Source organism: Arvicola amphibius, chromosome 1 (assembly GCF_903992535.2).
Source record: "Arvicola amphibius chromosome 1, mArvAmp1.2, whole genome shotgun sequence".
Taxonomy (NCBI): Eukaryota; Metazoa; Chordata; class Mammalia; order Rodentia; family Cricetidae; genus Arvicola; species Arvicola amphibius.
In genome coordinates, this window is record NC_052047.1 from 135,829,847 (window position 1) to 135,847,455 (window position 17,609).

The 17,609-nt window shown below is 47.1% G+C and overlaps 2 protein-coding genes across 2 annotated transcripts in view; one reads left to right on the forward strand and one right to left on the reverse strand.

Moving 5' to 3' along the window:
• Positions 1-37: 37 nt before the first annotated feature.
• LOC119822508 (BRCA2 and CDKN1A interacting protein) lies at positions 38-10,852 on the forward strand. Its single transcript, XM_038341905.1, has 7 exons — positions 38-230; positions 3,678-3,752; positions 4,362-4,442; positions 6,372-6,461; positions 7,122-7,309; positions 8,516-8,690; positions 10,420-10,852. Exons 1-7 carry the CDS (start codon positions 63-65, stop codon positions 10,588-10,590), a joined length of 948 nt encoding a protein of 315 aa, XP_038197833.1. The 5' UTR covers positions 38-62; the 3' UTR covers positions 10,591-10,852.
• Dhx32 (DEAH-box helicase 32 (putative)) overlaps positions 10,654-17,609 on the reverse strand; it is a 52,412-nt gene continuing 45,456 nt past the window's right edge. The window contains exons 8-12 of the mRNA XM_038341891.1: positions 14,962-15,153; positions 13,999-14,148; positions 12,682-12,869; positions 11,749-11,930; positions 10,654-11,108 (exon numbers count right to left, since the gene is read on the reverse strand). Of these exons, the coding sequence (XP_038197819.1) occupies positions 10,943-11,108; positions 11,749-11,930; positions 12,682-12,869; positions 13,999-14,148; positions 14,962-15,153 (878 nt within the window). The 3' untranslated portion in view covers positions 10,654-10,942. The remainder of the gene's footprint in view (positions 11,109-11,748; positions 11,931-12,681; positions 12,870-13,998; positions 14,149-14,961; positions 15,154-17,609) is intronic.

A 17,609-nucleotide genomic window follows, 5' to 3' on the forward strand; every position in this document is an offset into this window, starting at 1 on the left:
CGGCAAGAGAGAGTCCGGAAGGGACGGGGCGGGACTTGCGCAGGCGCAGTGTGGCCGGCGTCATGGCTTCCAGAGCAAAGAAGCGAGCGGTGGGAAACGGGGTTCAGCGGCTGGGAGCACAGGGCCACCACGAGGAGGAAGAAGAGGATGAGGTGGAAGATGAGGAAGAAGACGATGAAGACGAAGAAGACAGTGAGGAAGAAGAGGATGAAGACGAGATCGTGGACGAGGTGAGGCACACGTGACCATATTTTTGGTGTAGATTCATAGATCTGAGTGGGGAAAAAACATTCAGGCAACCGAAGCTGTGGGGAAGTGACAGTGGTTGTGGGGAGTTGTGATTTCCCGTCGCTGTGATTCAGGAGCTGAACCGGACGTGGCACGTTCTTACTTCAGGGTTTTCTACACTTTATTCCCTGAAGTTCTTCCCGGCTGAGTTATCCACCACCCGCCTTGAGCCCGCAACCACCCTCCCCCCACCACACACACACTTGTGCTGTTTTAATTAACATGGAAAATCTATAGCATTGACTGCCAATGACTAAAAACGTGTGTACTGTAATTATAAACTGTGGGAGAAGGGAACCTCAGAGGAGGGATTGCCTCCACCACAAGTGACCTGTGTGCTTGTCTGTGGGTATTTGCTTAATTAATGATTGACGTGGGAGAGTCCGGCCCACTGTGAGATGGTCTTGGGTGGTATAAACACGCGTGTAAACAGTGGTCTCTTCTTCAGTTTCGGGCCTTGAGCTCCTGTCCTAACTTCCCGCCATGAGGAACAATTACCTGGAAGTGTAAGATAAAAGAAACCCTTTCCTTCCCGGGTTGCTTTTGGTCGAGCTGTTTATCATAGAAACGGAAAGAATGCCAAGAGAAAGAATAATAGTGTATCAATGTAAGCACTTGCACACTCTGTTGGTGGGAGTATAAATCTGTGCGCTCTCTTTGGCGGGTAATCTGACAGGATTTATCAAAATTTAAAGTGCCTCTAACTCCTGGCTCAGTAATTTACCCTCTAGAAATTGACAGTGAAAATAATAACAGTATTAAACATACCCCCCAGGGTCTGCCTTCTGTATTAACTCATTTAGTTCTCATATCAGCGCCATGAATTTAGGAATTATCACCGTTTTACAAGTGAGACCACGGACGGAGCAAGTTAAGGGGAAATGTGTATATATAGTTATGTGGAGGAGAAAAGAAACAACGGGAGTGGGGGAGGGGCAGGGATCCTTCAGTTTGTGTGTGTGCTTTGAGAACAGGTGTACGACGCTAAGGCTAGGAAAGGCTTTCTCACTCGGACCTTAGGAGTCAGTAGCTTTGCCCCTCACATATGCCTTTAAATTCCTTTTGTGTGTGTGTGTGTGTGTTTTGCCTGCATATACATGTACCACATGCATGCTGTGCCCACAGAGGCCATACAAGGCATCGGATCCCTTGGGGTTGGAGTTACATATGGTTGAGGGCCTCCATGTAGATGCTGAGAATCGAACCTGGGTCCTCTGGAAGAGCAGCCAGTGCTCTTAATTGCTGAGCCATCCCCTCCAGCCCGACAGAAGAAATTGATAGAGAGCTTTTAGGGCAGGTCTCCATGTTGAAATCCTTAGTGGGTTTTTCTTTAATTGAAGAAGGCTTTCATTTTCTGATACATTTATTCACCCACAATTAATTTCTCTGATGTAAAAGACTATGAAAATTATCTTGGAAGATCAGAATCAATCTCAAATCTTTTTTTTGTTGTTGTTGTTTTTGTTTTTTGAGACAGGGTTTCTCTGTGTAGCTTTTTGGATCCTGTCCTAGCACTCCCTCTCTAGACCAGGCTGGCCTAGAACAGAGATCCACCTACTTCTGCCTCCCAAGTGCTGGGATTAAAGGCCTGTGCCACCGCCACCCAGCTCAAATCATTTTTTTAAAAAAAACAGTGGTGTATCAGGAATAAAGGAACACGCATAGTTCTGGTCCTGTAGAGCCTAACTTCAAGGACAGACGGAGGTAGCTGGCTTTTTCTCTTGAATTCTGTTGCTAGCTGCTTACTGAAGAAGTTAGGGGGCTGGGGACATGTGCCTTCTTCTAACCTCTTCAATTCACCTTAGGGGCTTGTATTGCTGTTCCCCATGCCAGGAAACCTCCTCCCCTATTCTCAGTTCATGTCACTTTTTAAAGCAAGCTTTTCTTGACTTTCTGATTTCCTAGTTTTAAGCTATAACAGCACAGTGTATCTTTAAAAAAAAAAATATATATATATATATATATACATATATATATACATATATATTCAGTTACATTTATTTGTATGTGTATGTGCCATAGCCTCGTGTGTAAATGTCAGAGGGTGCTGTAGGAGTTGGTTGTCTCACTCTACCATGTGGATCACTAGGAAGAAACTCTGGTCGTCAGGCTCGGTGGCAGTGCCTTTACCCCTGAGCTACCTTACCATCATCCCTATCTTCTTTTACAAATTCATTTATGACCCCCTCTCCCCGTGTGTGCGCGCGCATACACACACTCCTATGCCACGATGCAGGTGTGGAAGTCAGAAGACAATTTGCAGCACCCAGTTCTGTCTCCACCCTTTTAGTCCAGGGACTGATGTAGTCGGGCTTAGCAGTGCCTTTGCCTGCTGACTCTCTCTGCGGCCTGCCCTCTGCCTTTTGAATGGCACATACAGTTGCAACTTGAGACTTGTTTTCTGTCTCCTGCATCTGCTCCACAGCAGCATTCATTCACATCTGCTTTGCTCACTGGTTCGTCGCCTCTGTATTTATTTACTTAGAGGCGTGGTCTTGCTACGTCACTTGTTGGCCTTGAATTCACGCAGTAACCCAACCTTACCTTGAACTCCCCATCTCCCCGCTTCACCCTCCCGAGTGCTGAGATCACAGACCTGTGCCACAAGGCGTGGCTTCACCATTTCTTCTCAAGTGCTTGGTATCCGCTGTTACTTGGTAAATGTTTGCTAAGTGAACAAAGTACAGCTTCACATCTATGGGCAAATTAAACTTCGGTAATTCTGTAGACTTGAAGTGAGCTTGTCTTTACAGGTGCTTTTTGAAGCCAGGTGAAGAATCATTTGATTCCTTCTTTGTGACTGCCTGACCGCTTTATCTGGAGGACACATTTATCACTGTGTTTTGTTCCCTCAGGCTTTGCTTCACATGAGGAAATGGCATGAACAGCCTTTGTGATCTGTACAGGTGGCAAGCTTGGAAGTATTTACCTTTTTTTTTTTTTTAAACTTTTTTGTTTGAGAATGAGTCTTCCTGTGAAGACCAGGATAACCTCAAAATTGAGATGTTCTTCCGCCCCTCCCCCGAACCTGCCGGTTGGCATTGCAGACTTGTAGCACCCTCCTGGTTTTAGGCTTGCTTGTGTCGAAGCCTGGCATTGATAGTTATTTAGGTAACCTTCCCTCCCTCCCTTCCCTGGTTTGAAACAATGTCTTGCTATGTAGCCTGGGCTGGTCTCAGAGTATTGATCGTCCTTCCTCTATCTCCCGAGTTGCTGGTTTGCACCGCCACATTAGACTAACATGTCATGTTTTCTCCACCCCACCTCCCTGAGGCGGTTTCTGCAGGTAGAGAGGAGCCCTAAAAGAATGGAAACTGAGGGAAAAGAAAAATTTGCAAAATGGAAATGCTACCTGCATCATTTCTAAACCTGTGATGTTCTATTTACAGGAAGTGAATATTGAATTTGAAGCTTACTCCATCTCAGATAACGATTATGGAGGAATTAAGAAATTACTGCAACAGGTACGGTCTTTCCAGAATCCCCACGCCTGTCTTCTGCTCTCTCCTTTCTAGGGTGAATGACTCTTTGAGCCCCTTCGCTCTGCCCCGCCCCTGGTTACTGTGTTCAAGTTTGCCATGTCCTGGAATGCTTACTGCCTGAGACACCGCTAGTCCCTCTCTTATAGTTCACATCCAAACTAGGGAGGAAGCGTTTGGTTTACACTTCAGAGGAGATGCTGTCCACCATGGCAGGGAAACAGGGTAATTAGGGCCCGAGGCCAGCCTCACATAGCATCACCAGCTCAGAAGCAGGGCATCCGTCCTTATAAGATAGCCACATAACTGCACCTGCTAGTGCCCAGAGTCCACACTGCTGCCTGTACTCTCCCTTTACCTCCAATAACATGGCCTGTGTTTATCTTCCCTCCATGTCTGTTTGCTGATCACTGTTGGCTGTGTCTTTTCTGAAATTTCTTTGACTCTGGATTTTTGTTTTCTTGCTGGGGTTACTTTTCTCAGCTATCTCGATCAGGTCATTACATTTTATTGATTTTGTTTAGATAACAGAATCAACGTGTTACTAGAAATTGTGCTTTGATCTTAATTTGAAATTTTTTTTTCTCCTTTAAGCTTTTCCTAAAAGCTCCCGTGAACACTGCAGAGCTAACGGATCTCTTGATTCAGCAGAACCACATTGGGAGCGTGATTAAGGTAAGTGGGGCGATTGATACTATGGGGACTTCGTCCTCTTTGGCTCCAGCTGAAAGAAGGACTAGCGAGGACTGCCCAGAGGCCACTGCTGTGGTGCAGGGATGTTACATGCTGGACTCCTGGCATCAGCGATGGGGAGGGAAGAAGGGGGCTGACTTAGAAGATACCTGGGAGGTGAAATACGATATGGTTTAGTGTACTCGGTTCTGAGTGACAGAATAGTCAAGGATGACGCACAAGTTCCTGCTAGAGCAATGAGGTTAGCAAACATAGAAGAAAGGTTGAGGGGATGGCTGCATCATGGGGTTTGTACACTTTGAGTTTGGGGTGCTTGGGTGTGTATGTGAGGTCCTGAGCAGCAGCAGCAGCTAGAGTCTTGAGTTTTCAGCATATGTCTGTCATTGAAATCAGATGCAGTTGGGTTGTCAGAGGAAGGCAGAGGACAGGCACCTGGTAATGCCAGCTGTGCTTGTCTCAGCAAAATAAGTGACAGAAACATTAGAGAACTGTTAGGAATGGCTGCCACGGGAAGGGGGAAAGCAAGAAGTAGTGTGTAAGGAAGGAATTGTCTAGTAGAGAGATAGAGCCCAGGAAATGAGGTGCCAGCATGGACTTGACTCTGTTCTTTGTCAGCTGGAGTCCTTCTCGTTTCCTGTTGCTGTGTTACAATAACTCCTCTGCAGCTTAGAATTGCAGCAGACATCTGTTTGGCCTGTGGACCTGCCATTTGGATAGAAGTCAGATTCATCTCAGTTCCTTCCTGCTTTGTGTTCTGTGTGCAGAGGAGGCTCTGGAGTCGGAACATTACTGCATGGGTCCTATTCTGTGTACAGAGTTGGCTCTAGAGTCAGAGCATCACTGCATGGGTCCTGGCACAGTTGCTGGGGGCCACTGAAGTACAGGAAAATTGTCCGATAGAGAACCTGGTGGACTAGGACTGGTGCGTGAATGACCATCTCGTTTGCCATTTGTGTCATCTAGTTTTGTTGAACTTGAGACATTTTGCCAGCTGGGCGGTAGTGGCCCACGCCTTTAATCCCAGCAATTGGGAGGCAGAGGCAGGCAAATCTCTGTGAGTTCATTGCCAGCCTGGTCTACAGAGTGAGTTCCAGGACAGCTAGGGTTACACAGAGAAACCTTGCCTTGAAGAAACAAATCAAAAAAAGAAAAGAAACCCCAAAGAATCTTTAGTTTAAAAAAAAAATGCAGAGCAGGATGAGGTCACCTAGAATGGAAAGGAAGAGCAGATCGGGCTGGAGGTGAAGTGTGAATGCCACCACACAGCATGGGCTGGAGGTGAGGTGGTGTGAATGCCACCACACAGCATGGGCTGGAGGTGAAGTGTGAACGCCACCACGCAGCATGGGCTGGAGGTGAGGTGGTGTGAATGCCACCACACAGCATGGGCTGGAGGTGAAGTGTGAACGCCGCCACGCAGCACGGGCTGGAGGTGAGGTGGTGTGAACACCGCCACACAGCATGGGCTGGAGGTGAGGTGGTGTGAACACCGCCACGCAGCATGGGCTGGAGGTGAGGTGGTGTGAATGCCACCACACAGCATGGGCTGGAGGTGAGGTGGTGTGAACGCCTCCACACAGCATGGGCTGGAGGTGAGGTGGTGTGAATGCCACCACACAGCATGGGCTAGAGGTGAGGTGGTGTGAACACCGCCACACAGCATGGGCTGGAGGTGAGGTGGTGTGAACACCGCCACACAGCATGGGCTGGAGGTGAGGTGGTGTGAATGCCGCCACACAGCATGGGCTGGAGGTGAGGTGGTGTGAACGCCGCCACACAGCATTCAGGACGTGGTGCTTTGGGAGCTGACAGCAGGAAAACGAGCTTTGGTTTTGAAAAATGAAAAATTAGTGTTAAACTCCTTCCCAGCCAAATAATGTAAAATTCAAGTACTCATTCCTTCTAAAACAGCAGACGGATGTTTCAGAAGACAGCAGTGATGAAGTGGATGAAGATGAGATCTTCGGCTTCATAAGCCTTTTAAATTTAACCGAAAGAAAGGTTAGTTTTACTGGGTGGCACTTGAAGTCTTGAATCTTTGGTCAAGATGGAGTCTTCTGTGGCATAATATGATATCTGGGTATGTACTCTTGCTCTGTCCCTTTTTCGGTGTGGCATTGTTTGGAGTGATTTGTCCCCAGCTTAAAGCTGACTGCTCCTGCTGGCAGTCATCAAACATTCTAGTCCCTGGTGTGCAGATGCTGGTGCTGACACGGGATCTGTTGGCAGGGTCTCTGCGGTGTCTCTTTGCTCCTAGTGTAGTGGATACGGAGACTTTGGTCAGCAGCTTCCAGAATTGCGCGTGGGCCCTTAGCATGCGCTTGCGTTCATCATCTCTCTCGATTGACACAATAATAAGTTCTAATGAAACCCATGCCAGCTGTTTATTCTCTGGAAAAGGTGCAGCCCACAGTCGGCCTGTTTTCAAAGGAACTTTCCAGTTACTCTCCAGCTGTTTCTGAGCTGGAGTAGGACTGCTATTCCCGTATGAGTGTTAGTTACAAGCATGATCTGCCACCAGTCACGGGATGGTAATTAGGTGTAGTTACTTTTGGGGAGTTCTTCAGCAGTCAATACTGAAGAAACACCGGCTTCTAAAGGCAGTGGGAGGAAACCCTCTACTTGTGAGGTAAAAATCAAAGCCTTCTCTTTACTTTCTAGGGCACGCAGTGTGCTGAACAAATTAAAGAGTTGGTTCTGAGCTTCTGTGAGAAGAACTGTGAGCAGAGCGTGGTTGAGCAGCTGGACAAGCTTTTGAACGACACCAGCAAGCCTGTGGGCTTTCTGCTCAGTGAAAGATTCATTAACGTCCCTCCACAGATTGCGCTGCCGATGCACCAGCAGCTCCAGTAAGAGACTCTGGGCCTCAGTCAGTTTTCACCCCCGTGGATTCAGAAGTGGCACCTGTATGGAACATGTGTAGGTTGTCACACAGTCCAGCCTGGCTTGTGAGGCGCCAAGAGAGGGGAGTGGAATAGTGCGCGAGGGCATCCATTTCTAGCATCCAGCCCCTGGAACAGGTTTGATGACTGATGACAGTAATTTTAATATTTTCAAATATTCACATGGGAGAAAAGTTGATGAAGACCTTTTACATTTGACTGACAGTTTCTACTTTCACAGACTCCTGTGATTTCAACAAAACATTGAACAAATACTAGCAAAACCAGAGTCAAATTCCTAACTTCTGTTTGGACTAGTGAAACCACAACCTTAAGGAATACTTAAGTCTTCTTGCTCTTCTGTTGTTTTAATGCAGGAGCTTCAAGTTGAGAACATTTGAACAACATTTAGACAATTAAGTGAACTAAGGATTGTACCACCCACAGGGTTAAATGGTAGACAGTATCCTAGCCCAGGGATGGTCTCCCACATAGCACCTTCTCCCTTTGTCCATATGCCCCAACTCTCCCCACTGCCCCCTAAGCTGCAGCTCAGACTGCTCCTGTGCCCTAAATGGTTTTTCTGTATCTTTGGTTTCTGTAAGCGGCTGAGGCTCCTGCTTACCTGGTCTCATGGGCATGATCTGCTTTCTGCTGACTGTGTTGGAGCTGAAGTGGATTGTTCTGGATTTAATTAGTTTTGCTTAAAGGTGGCCGGTCAGTCTTGGAAGGAAAGAAAACCTCATTGCCATTTCACAGATTATCCTAGAATTTAGGCTATCCATATCTGCAGTTTCTGCAGTGTCGAAGCCAGTCCTAGACTCGCGATGGAGCCCGTGTAGTCATGTGCATAGTGCCATCCGCAGTGCCTGTGTGCAGCTAAATACTGATTGTTTAAAGAATGAAGATTATTCATTTTTAAATTTGTACACAACAGTGATTTTGAGGGACTCTGAGATCGTGAGTTAGTGGGTGTGTGTCTTTCTGAACTCAAATTCTTCACTGTTTACTGCAAAAACCAGTGTTAGCACATTCTTAAGAATAGCCAATAGCATAAGTGAAAATGTCCAGCCCGTGTTCAGCAGAGTCCAGAGAAGGTGCTGTGTTGGTTTCCTCTGGGCTCTAGACAGATTTAACCCAGCAGTAACCAATGTGTGTATGGATGTCTCGTAGGAAAGAATTAGCGGACGCGCAAAGAACCAATAAGCCATGCGGGAAGTGCTACTTCTATCTGCTGATTAGTAAGACATTTGTGGAAGCAGGAAAATCCGGTTCCAAAAAGAAGCAGGGTGGTCTTCAGCAGGAAGCCTTGATGTTCGCAAATGCAGAGGAAGAGTTTTTCTATGAGGTAAGGATGGCCTGCTTCATTTATGTTAGCTATCAGTAGAATTTCCTTGAAAATAAGACTTATCCATGAGATTTGTGCCAAAGTCCTTCCTCCCCGCTTTTCTCTATGGCTAACCCACTGTCTGGTACATCTTGCACACACAAAGGCCTCCCATTATATAGTGTGTAGGTGGTGGGGGTGGGCTGGTTACTGACTGGGACCAATTAGGCACTTAGAGCATGTTCACAGTGTGATGTTCAAGCCACATTGGCATGTTTCAGTTCCAAGTTACTCGTTTGCAGATGTGGATGAGTGAAGGTGATCACGGCTGTTCTGTGCCCTCAGACCTGGATAGCATCCCACTGGGAATCTCTAGCACTTTCTATATTGATGGCTCATACCTTGGTGGGCAGCCAAATCCCAGACAGTATTCTTATATTCTTTCTCACACAGCCCTCTTCAGAAATCTTGAAATTTAATCTCTTAGGGGTAACATTTTCTCTAATTGGATGTTAACACAATTTTATATATATTTGTGTGCGTGTGTAGTAACTGTGTTAGTGCAGATGCATGTGTGCCATGGCATGCTTGTGGAGGTCATCTTCCACCTTGCTGAGGTAGGGTCTCATTGCAGCTGCTGTGCTGACAGGCCTTTGCCTCCCAAGGGTTTTAGGGTTACAGACACACCTCTGCATCCAGTTGTGCAGGTGGATTCCAGGGATCAGACTTGCAAAGCTAGAATACTCATTCTTTGAGCTCTCCCCACTAATGGAAGCAGTAGAAATTCAGCTCTGCCTTTGTTTTACAAGAAGTAAATAGCAAAAATGGGCTAGGGAAGAGTCAGTCGTAGCGTGAGGACCTGGGTTCGAATCCCTAATACCCATGTGAAAAAACGGGACATGCACAGAGATGGGAGAATCCTGAGCGCTTGCTGGTCAGCTTCCTGCTCAGCGGTGCGCTCTATCTCAAGGCAGTAGGGTCGACTGATGAGGACACCTGATGTCGTTTGGCCTTTACTCACACACATACCCACATGCTTATATGCATGTACCACGTACAGGAGAAAAACAAGCAAAGATATGCTTTTTACAAATGAAAACAATTTCAAGAGTTCTGTGTGGGATTTCAACGTGGTCTGGCTATGCAAACACCATGCTGACAGTGTCCCCAAGCGCAGGAAGCTGCCAGGCACATGAAGGTCAGCATCTGAGGACTGTTCTCAATTTCACTTACCTGTCACAATAGTAACACTCAAGTGATCAAGAAAAGTGACTCTGGAATTAGAAACAGTGTCACCTCTATCACTGGCTGCCTTGGAAATGGCACGTCTTAATCCATGGGCTCCTGTGAGTTGAAATTTGTTTGCTGTCTCATAGTTTTTCCCCACAGAGTGTCCATTTGAACTTACTTTATTCAGAACTACTTCCTTCCCGTTTTTTTGTTTGTTTGTTTTGAGATGGGGTTTTGTGTGTGTGTGTGTGTGTGTGTGTGTGTGTGTGTGTGTGTGTGTGTGTGTAGCTTTGGAGCCTGTCCTGGAGCTCACTGCTTACACCAGGCTGGACTGAATTCAGCAACTCGACAGAGATCCGCCTGCCCCGCCTCCTGAAGGCTGGGATTAGAGGCTCGCCACCACCGCCCGGCTCCACTGTTTTTCTTACAGCACATATACCGGACAGTATTCTTTATTTTGGGTTAAATGAGCTCTGCCTTTGAGTTGCCTACATTTTCCTTGTCTCCTCTTTTGCTGCAGAAGGCAATCCTGAAGTTCAGCTACTCGGTGCAGGGGGAGAGCGACACTTGTCTGGGAGGCAGATGGTCCTTTGATGACGTGCCAATGAAGCCCTTGCGAACGGTGATGGTGATCCCGGATGACAGGATGAGTGAGGTCATGGAACAGCTGAAAGACCATCTATCTGTCTAGTCCATTTCCCCCGGACAGTGAAGGACTTGTTTATGTATAATTACCAAGAAACCATTGGGGAGATACTGAAAAAACTCATTATTTTATTCAGTCAAGTCCTCTACAAAAAGTAGGCTTCTGTTCCATGTGTCTGTGACACATTTACATTTTTATTTTAAGTTCTGGTCAAATTATGAATGATTGGTTAAAAACTTCCAATAAGAAAAAGATGGAACAGTAATTTTAAGAACTTAATAAAAACTATTTTTTTATTTTAAAATCATTTGAAGTGGTACTGGCCAGGACCGTCCCGGCTCCAGCAGCCCACTGCCAGCCTCCCCTGGTGTCCTTATTGCACTCTGTCTTGGAGAGGTCACTGGATCGAGCATCTCTGCTCCGCAGCATCAGGGCACTTATCACACCCATCCTGGTCCTTCACAGCTGTGGTGGGTAGGTGGCTTGAGGCTTGCTGCAGGATGTCCTTGCTTTCACTAGGAGGCAGGTTGCTGAAGTAGTACTGTGGGACCAGCTGCATAAACCTGTTCATTTAAAACAAACAATGATGAGAGCTGGGGACTGGCAGGCAGATGTCAGGTGTGTGTGGGTCTGCCCCAGCCCCAGAGAATACATGGAGCTGGTATCTGAAGATGTGGTACCCTGTTCTGCCTGTATCTGAAGATGTGGTACCCTGTTCTGCCTGTGTACATAATATGCACTCTGGTTTTCGTGCAGTCAGTCTCACTGCACTTCTGAATGTTCCTTCCCTAGTACGGGGCCGTTATCATGAGAGGGATCAGAGCGTATGATTGGAGAGAGCTTTGGGTAGGCACCAGAGAGAGCGTCTTTGCTTCTTAACCTCATAGTTCTCCTCCAAATCCACCTCTGTGACCTTGAACATTATGAGGCACCTTTAGACTAAGTCTGGAGTCATCTCTGAGACTGTTCTCAGTGTTTCTCCACTTACCAGTTACACAGAGATCTTTATAGCATATAGAGGCCTTCCTCTTGTTTCAAACACCAGTTGCTGTGCTAAGGATAACATCTAAACCCTCTGTGGCCTACAAACCCTCTGGGAACTGCCTGTCTCTTCAACCTCACCATTCTTCCTCCTCCTCTGAGTCACCCCCGACCCCAGTTCCAGCCAGTGCTTTAGCAAGCCCTCCCTCCTGAGTGACTCACAGCCCGGGCGAGACTGCTGAGGCGACGCTGATGTAGTTGTTCTCGGCTATGCTGAACTGATGGAAGAGGACCCACTCGGGCATCTTCTTGGTGATGGAGTAGCTTGACAGTGGATGCAGCTGCGCAACCTGCTTGTGTGTGAGCATTAAGTAGTTACCTGAACCATCAACATCCCGAGCAATCTAAAAGGCAGGGTCAAAGAAAAGGGGAATCGAAACACAAACACATTAGTTGAAAAATTTTATACAGAATAAAATTGAAATCTGTCACCCATGTTTCCTGTTTTTAGATCATAGAAAATAAGTCACAGTGACAACAGTTAGCTTCAGCACTTCAGGGCAGCCGCTGAAGCAGTGTGACTGCAAATGTTTGGGTCATGAAATAGAACATAGCATGCCACCAGCTCTGCCATCAACTGTCCATGCTACCAAGGCTTTATGCCTAGTGTTTAGCTCCGCTCATCTTTACCATACCTCTTATGTAGATAACCTACGTTTCCTCACAGATGAAGAGAGCTATACTGAAATGTCATCTATCTCTCCATTAAAACTGCTCACTGGGGTACACTGTGGCCCAGTCTGATGTGGAGAACATTCCTACACCTCTGTCATGGACATTACTTTGCCTCTCAGTGGACATGAGAGAAACTGAGGCAGTACTTTAACTTGCTGGGCATACAGCTCTCTGTAAAAGGGAAAGAGGAGCTGTGGAGTCTTCCCTCCCTAGGGAAGATCGGTCTCCTAGGACAAAATTAACATACAATACTCTGGCTTGAGAAGTATGCTTAAATACCAAATCTTAAATTGACTTCTTTTTAGTGTTATTTAAAAGTTAAGGTCAATAAAACGATCACTGTAAGGAGATTGCCGCCTGGATCTCCTATGTATGTGGAATTCGTGCCACACGTACCAAGGCTGCTCCACTCCTGCTTACCTGCATAAAGTATCCAGAGAGCAGCGATTTCTTGATGTTCAGACTGTTTTCCTTGGAGCCAAAGGCAGGCTCTGTATAGGGAAGCTCGATCCGTTTAATAATTTCTAAGAGTTCTGCTCGGATAACATCTGCCGTCCTGAGAGCAGAACAGTTGAGGAAGTAATCATGACACCACGTCTCCACACAGTCTAGAGGGAGAACAGAAGGCCACTCAGAAATGACGTGTTAGTCTTTAAGCGCTACCGAAGGTCAGGTGAGGGAGTGGTAGGAAAACAGCTAGGGTAAGGCTGTCCAGTGGCTGTGGGATCGGCCACACCCGTAGCAGCTGCTGAGCTGCTGTGAGCCCAGTGTACTGGAGTGTCAAAAGCATGTTTCCCAGCCCGTGGCTGCTCACAGGGAGGGAAGCACAGGGGATTGTATCAGCATCTGCACTTCCTTCTCTGTACAGATGTGTACTGCTGGAGACCCAGAGCTAGACCCATACTTCATTCGGTAAGGCCCTACCAGGCTAACCTGGGAGTTCATTATGTCATGTTAGTTCCTTGTCTACCCTGGGTGCAGCTTTCTTTTGATCCAAATGTACTAATCTGGTTGTGTTTCAAGGTACTTTCTTGGCACCTGCAACTGCGTCTTGACTGAAGACTGCAGATGGCCTTGGCCCAGTGGACAGCAGACCCTCAGCTACCCTGTCCTGTCCACTTGTCCCACTCAGAGTGGCAGGAGTACATACTTGGTCAGACACCATCACCCAGCCAGGTTCTCAAAAGCCGATCACTGTCCCTCTAGTCCACTCTAGAAACACAATCTCTGCTCCTGATAGGGTCCTACTGCCTTGCAAACAGAGCTCAAGACTTTTCCACATTTCAAGTATTTTTTTACACCATCTCCTGGAGCAAAGGAAGTAGAGGCTGGTCTGTAGGAAGCAGAAGAATCTCCCGTGGGGAATCCTCTGTCCCTTGTCCTGGAAGAAGTTGTGCCAGCTCCCCCTGCAGCGGGCCCTCTCCTGTGACACTATGATAACCACTGTAGCTCAGGGACAAGGAGGGTACCAGGGATGTCTGCCCCCCCCCCCCCCCCCCCCCTCCAGCCCCATACCCTCTGTCTCTGTTACTGTGCTTCAGGCTTGCTGCTTCTGAGCTGGCTGCCCAGAGGACTAAAGCTCCCCAAATCTAGACCTGTGCTGTGACATGCTAGGTGTCCGAGCGGCTGGTGGGACTATCAGAAGGAAGGCTACAGACAACAATTCAAATATCTAAGCCTCAACTGGGGAAGGGGGAAGGAACGGGAAAGTGGTTTCTGGGTATCATGTTTACGTACGCTCATTGGTAGAGTTCAGAGCTGTGTCTTGGTAGGCCCTGTAGACATTGATGAGCGTAAAGTGATCACCTTCAGGGTGCAAGAACGTTTTCCAGCAAGTCTCAGCAGCCTCCTCAGCACCTTGAGGCACATGCAAGAAGCAACTGGGAGCTTTAAGATGCAAGAGGTCACAGTTAGCAACACAGAGGACAACTTCATCTTGGCCCAGTGTGCCCAGAGGCAGGACCCCTGTCTATGAACCCACTCCTATCTTGGTTCTCTGAATCAATACATTGTTCTTAATATTCTTGTTTGTTTGGAAGCCAAAGAAATTGAGAGGGAGTTGTCTTAATTCTTTTTCCCTTTTGTGCATGTTGCTCTGCCAACGGCAGTTAGTGCCCTACTCATACAGTGGAGGCAGGGTGTCAAGGGGCCCCGCGAGCCAGACACAGGATTAGGACTACATTCCGAAGCAGTGCAGCATTTAGTCTGTGCTGCTGTCAAAGACTGAAAATATAGGAGCCAGTATCATTGAAGCTGGCAGGAAACAAAGCCACATGGTTATTTGGGAAGCGCTGTCTCGTGGTTGTTTGTTGTTTGCACTATACTAGTCCTGTTGGCAAGAAGCCAGGCATGACTTTTTGAATTTTTACATTTAGGTAATTAAAAAAATCTCCCCTTTATAGTCTGTTAAAACACTTTACTGCAGGGCCGTGGTGGCACATGCCTTTAATCCCAGCTCTTGGGAGATAGAGGCAGGTGGATCTATGTGTTCAAGGCCAGCTTGGTTTACAGAGTGAGTTCCAGGACAGTCAGGACTACATGGAGAAACCCTGTCTCAAAAATAAAAAGAAACAAACAAAAACCCACTTTACTATCATCTGCAAAGTTAGATGGACCAACCATGTCCCTGCTGCATACTCCGTTTAAATCTATATACTTGGTGTGGATTCGTGGTACAAAAGAAGGGTCATTAAGGAATACCTGTTACCATGGCGGCAATGGTTAACATTTCATCTACACAGTCAAATTCACAGGATGCTAAGATAGACTTTGAGAGCTGTGGATCCAGAGGAAACTCGGACATGATGATTCCAAACTCGGAAAGATTCCCATCATTGTCCAGGGCTGCCAGGTAATCTAAATCTTCCAGTGCTTGCATCAGGCTTTCTGGGGCTAGGAAAGAGAAAAAAAGAAAAAAAAGGAATATATTTTGCACAACTGAGATGGAACAGCAGGTAGGGATTTTTCATTTATTTATTTATTTATTATGTATACAATATTCTGTCTGTGTATATGCCTGCAGGCCAGAAGAGGGCACCAGACCCCATTACAGATGGTTGTGAGCCACCATGTGGTTGCTGGGAATTGAACTCAGGACCTTTGGAAGAGCAGGCAATGCTCTTAACCTCTGAGTCATCGCTCCAGCCCGATTTTTCATTCTTGTATAAACAAACAACCAAGCAACAAAACCTGTGAAGCAAGAACTGGCCAGACACTAAGTCAGTAGATTCTGAGGGGCTGACAGGTGAGTCTTACGGCTGTCTACATAAGGGCCCTGACAGAGTGGCAGGCTGCTGTGCAGAGGACAGGAAGGGACTTCTTGGATTTAATACAGTCCTGACGGGTCAAAGATGACCCTGGAGATCTGAGACCTCTCCGGACCAGACAGCAATGCTCCAATTGGTGTGACTGGAAGAAACATATCTGGTGCTCACATAGCACCCAGAGCAGAGCCTGCTCCCACTAGCCAACCAGCCAGAGAGCCTTCTGCAGGCTCAGAATACTGACTGTAAGCAGCCCCGACACTAGTCTACGAAGACAGCCCTGAGCACACTTAAGGGAAGACAAAAATATTCATTGCTCAAGAAGGCAAAAACGTGTGGTCTAGAATCCAGTAAACAGGTACAACAAGGAGAACAGCAGAAAAAAGACAGCAGCCGAGAAGCCACAGAAAACATACCAGACACAGACACACAAGGTTACCGCAAACAAACTGACTTTCCCTGTCCCTCATTTCTTTCCAACTTAGATTACACGGGCACCAGTACTGTGTGTGTTATATCTGCTCAGCTTCCACAAAGAAGTCCATTGAGGATCTGACTTTGTGGAATCAAGTCATATTAAATATGCTTTTCCACCTCTCTGCTATCTGGTGTCCAAATAAAGGCTATAAGGGGAAGCCAACTCCTGCTGTGCTACCTAAAACCAAAGGATTTAAGAGAGCCACTGGCTGCCTTCCGTCAGTCTTAGTACTGGCATGTATGTGGTATGTGGGAGAGGGCACCCATATAGGCCCAACCATAGGCACCCAAGAAGCAACTGAACCTGCCTATGCCAGGGAGTTTTTAGGTGACTGACAGGAAAAAATAATCACTTATTTGCTTTTTACACTTTGACCACTGAAGGTAACTGTCAAAATTTTAGGCCCACTGAGAAACTCAGTGCTCACTGCTCACAAGCTCTGATTTGATCAGATTCCCACTAAGGTCAAGAGGCCAGGAAAGCTTTAAGAAACCACTAGTGTGGTTTGGGATACACCAGTGCTGCCCTGCAGCCTTGTTGGGGTGGGGGAAAGAACCAGGAACAGACAGGGTGATAAGGAGCCATCACAGGGAGCTCTGTTGAAGGTGACAGCCCCCACTACAGAGGGGCAGTGAAGTCAGTCACTTTTTGTTTCTGATTTTTCTTTTTCACCATCAAAAAATTTTTTTGTTTTGTTTTTTAGTTTTTTTGAGACAGGGTTTTTCTGTAGCTTTGGAGCCTGTCCTGGAACTTACTCTATTGACCAGGCTGGCCTCGAACTCAGAGATCCGCCTGCCTCTGCCTCATGAGTGCTAGGATTAAAGGTGTGCACTAGCACCACCTGGCACTCACCATCAAAATTTAATACGAAGCAGAATGGCCTTCTCTTTATCCCTGGGGACTCTGGGCCTGACCACACTGGTGAACATAGAACCTTGAGAGTTTGCAGTGCCAGGAAGGAAACAGACTACTTAGAGTAGTCCAAGACTTCCATCAGAGCTGTGGGTCCCAAAGGGACTGCTGATGTGCTACAGAGGGGCCGGCAGCAGCTGAAGGAAGGACTGGGAACACCGGCCTCACCAGGGAGCACCTGGACACAGCAAAGCTGTGTGATGGGCTACAGGCCCCACGACGACTCCGCACGAGCACAAGGCTCGACAGACAGGCTGTTCCAAAGAGCCCTGACTACTCATTTTAACATCCTGAAGTCAAGTTGGCTGCTCACAGTTAACAGAAGGACAGAAATGACTTCAGGACTGTGCTCCTGGGCCTCGTGCAAAGCTTTTCTCGTGCATTTATCATAAAGGAGGAACGGGTTAATGCTCACGGATGGCACACGTGAGGGGCTCTAACACCTAACCCAACAGCACTTGCTATACTGCATTCTGAGACATCTCCCCGGTGCTGCCCATAAAAGGACATTTAGAGTAGAATGCCTAGACGGGTTTTTCATCAGCAGTGTTCCCTGAATGCAAATCACGGCAGACAGTAAATGAATGGTCAGAGCGAGGCCACAAGAATAGAGCAAGTAGAACAAGACTGCTTTATTCTAAAGGTAGCTTCAAGAAGAGCAAAGCAGCCTTCTTCTTAGACATTCCTGTCCATGA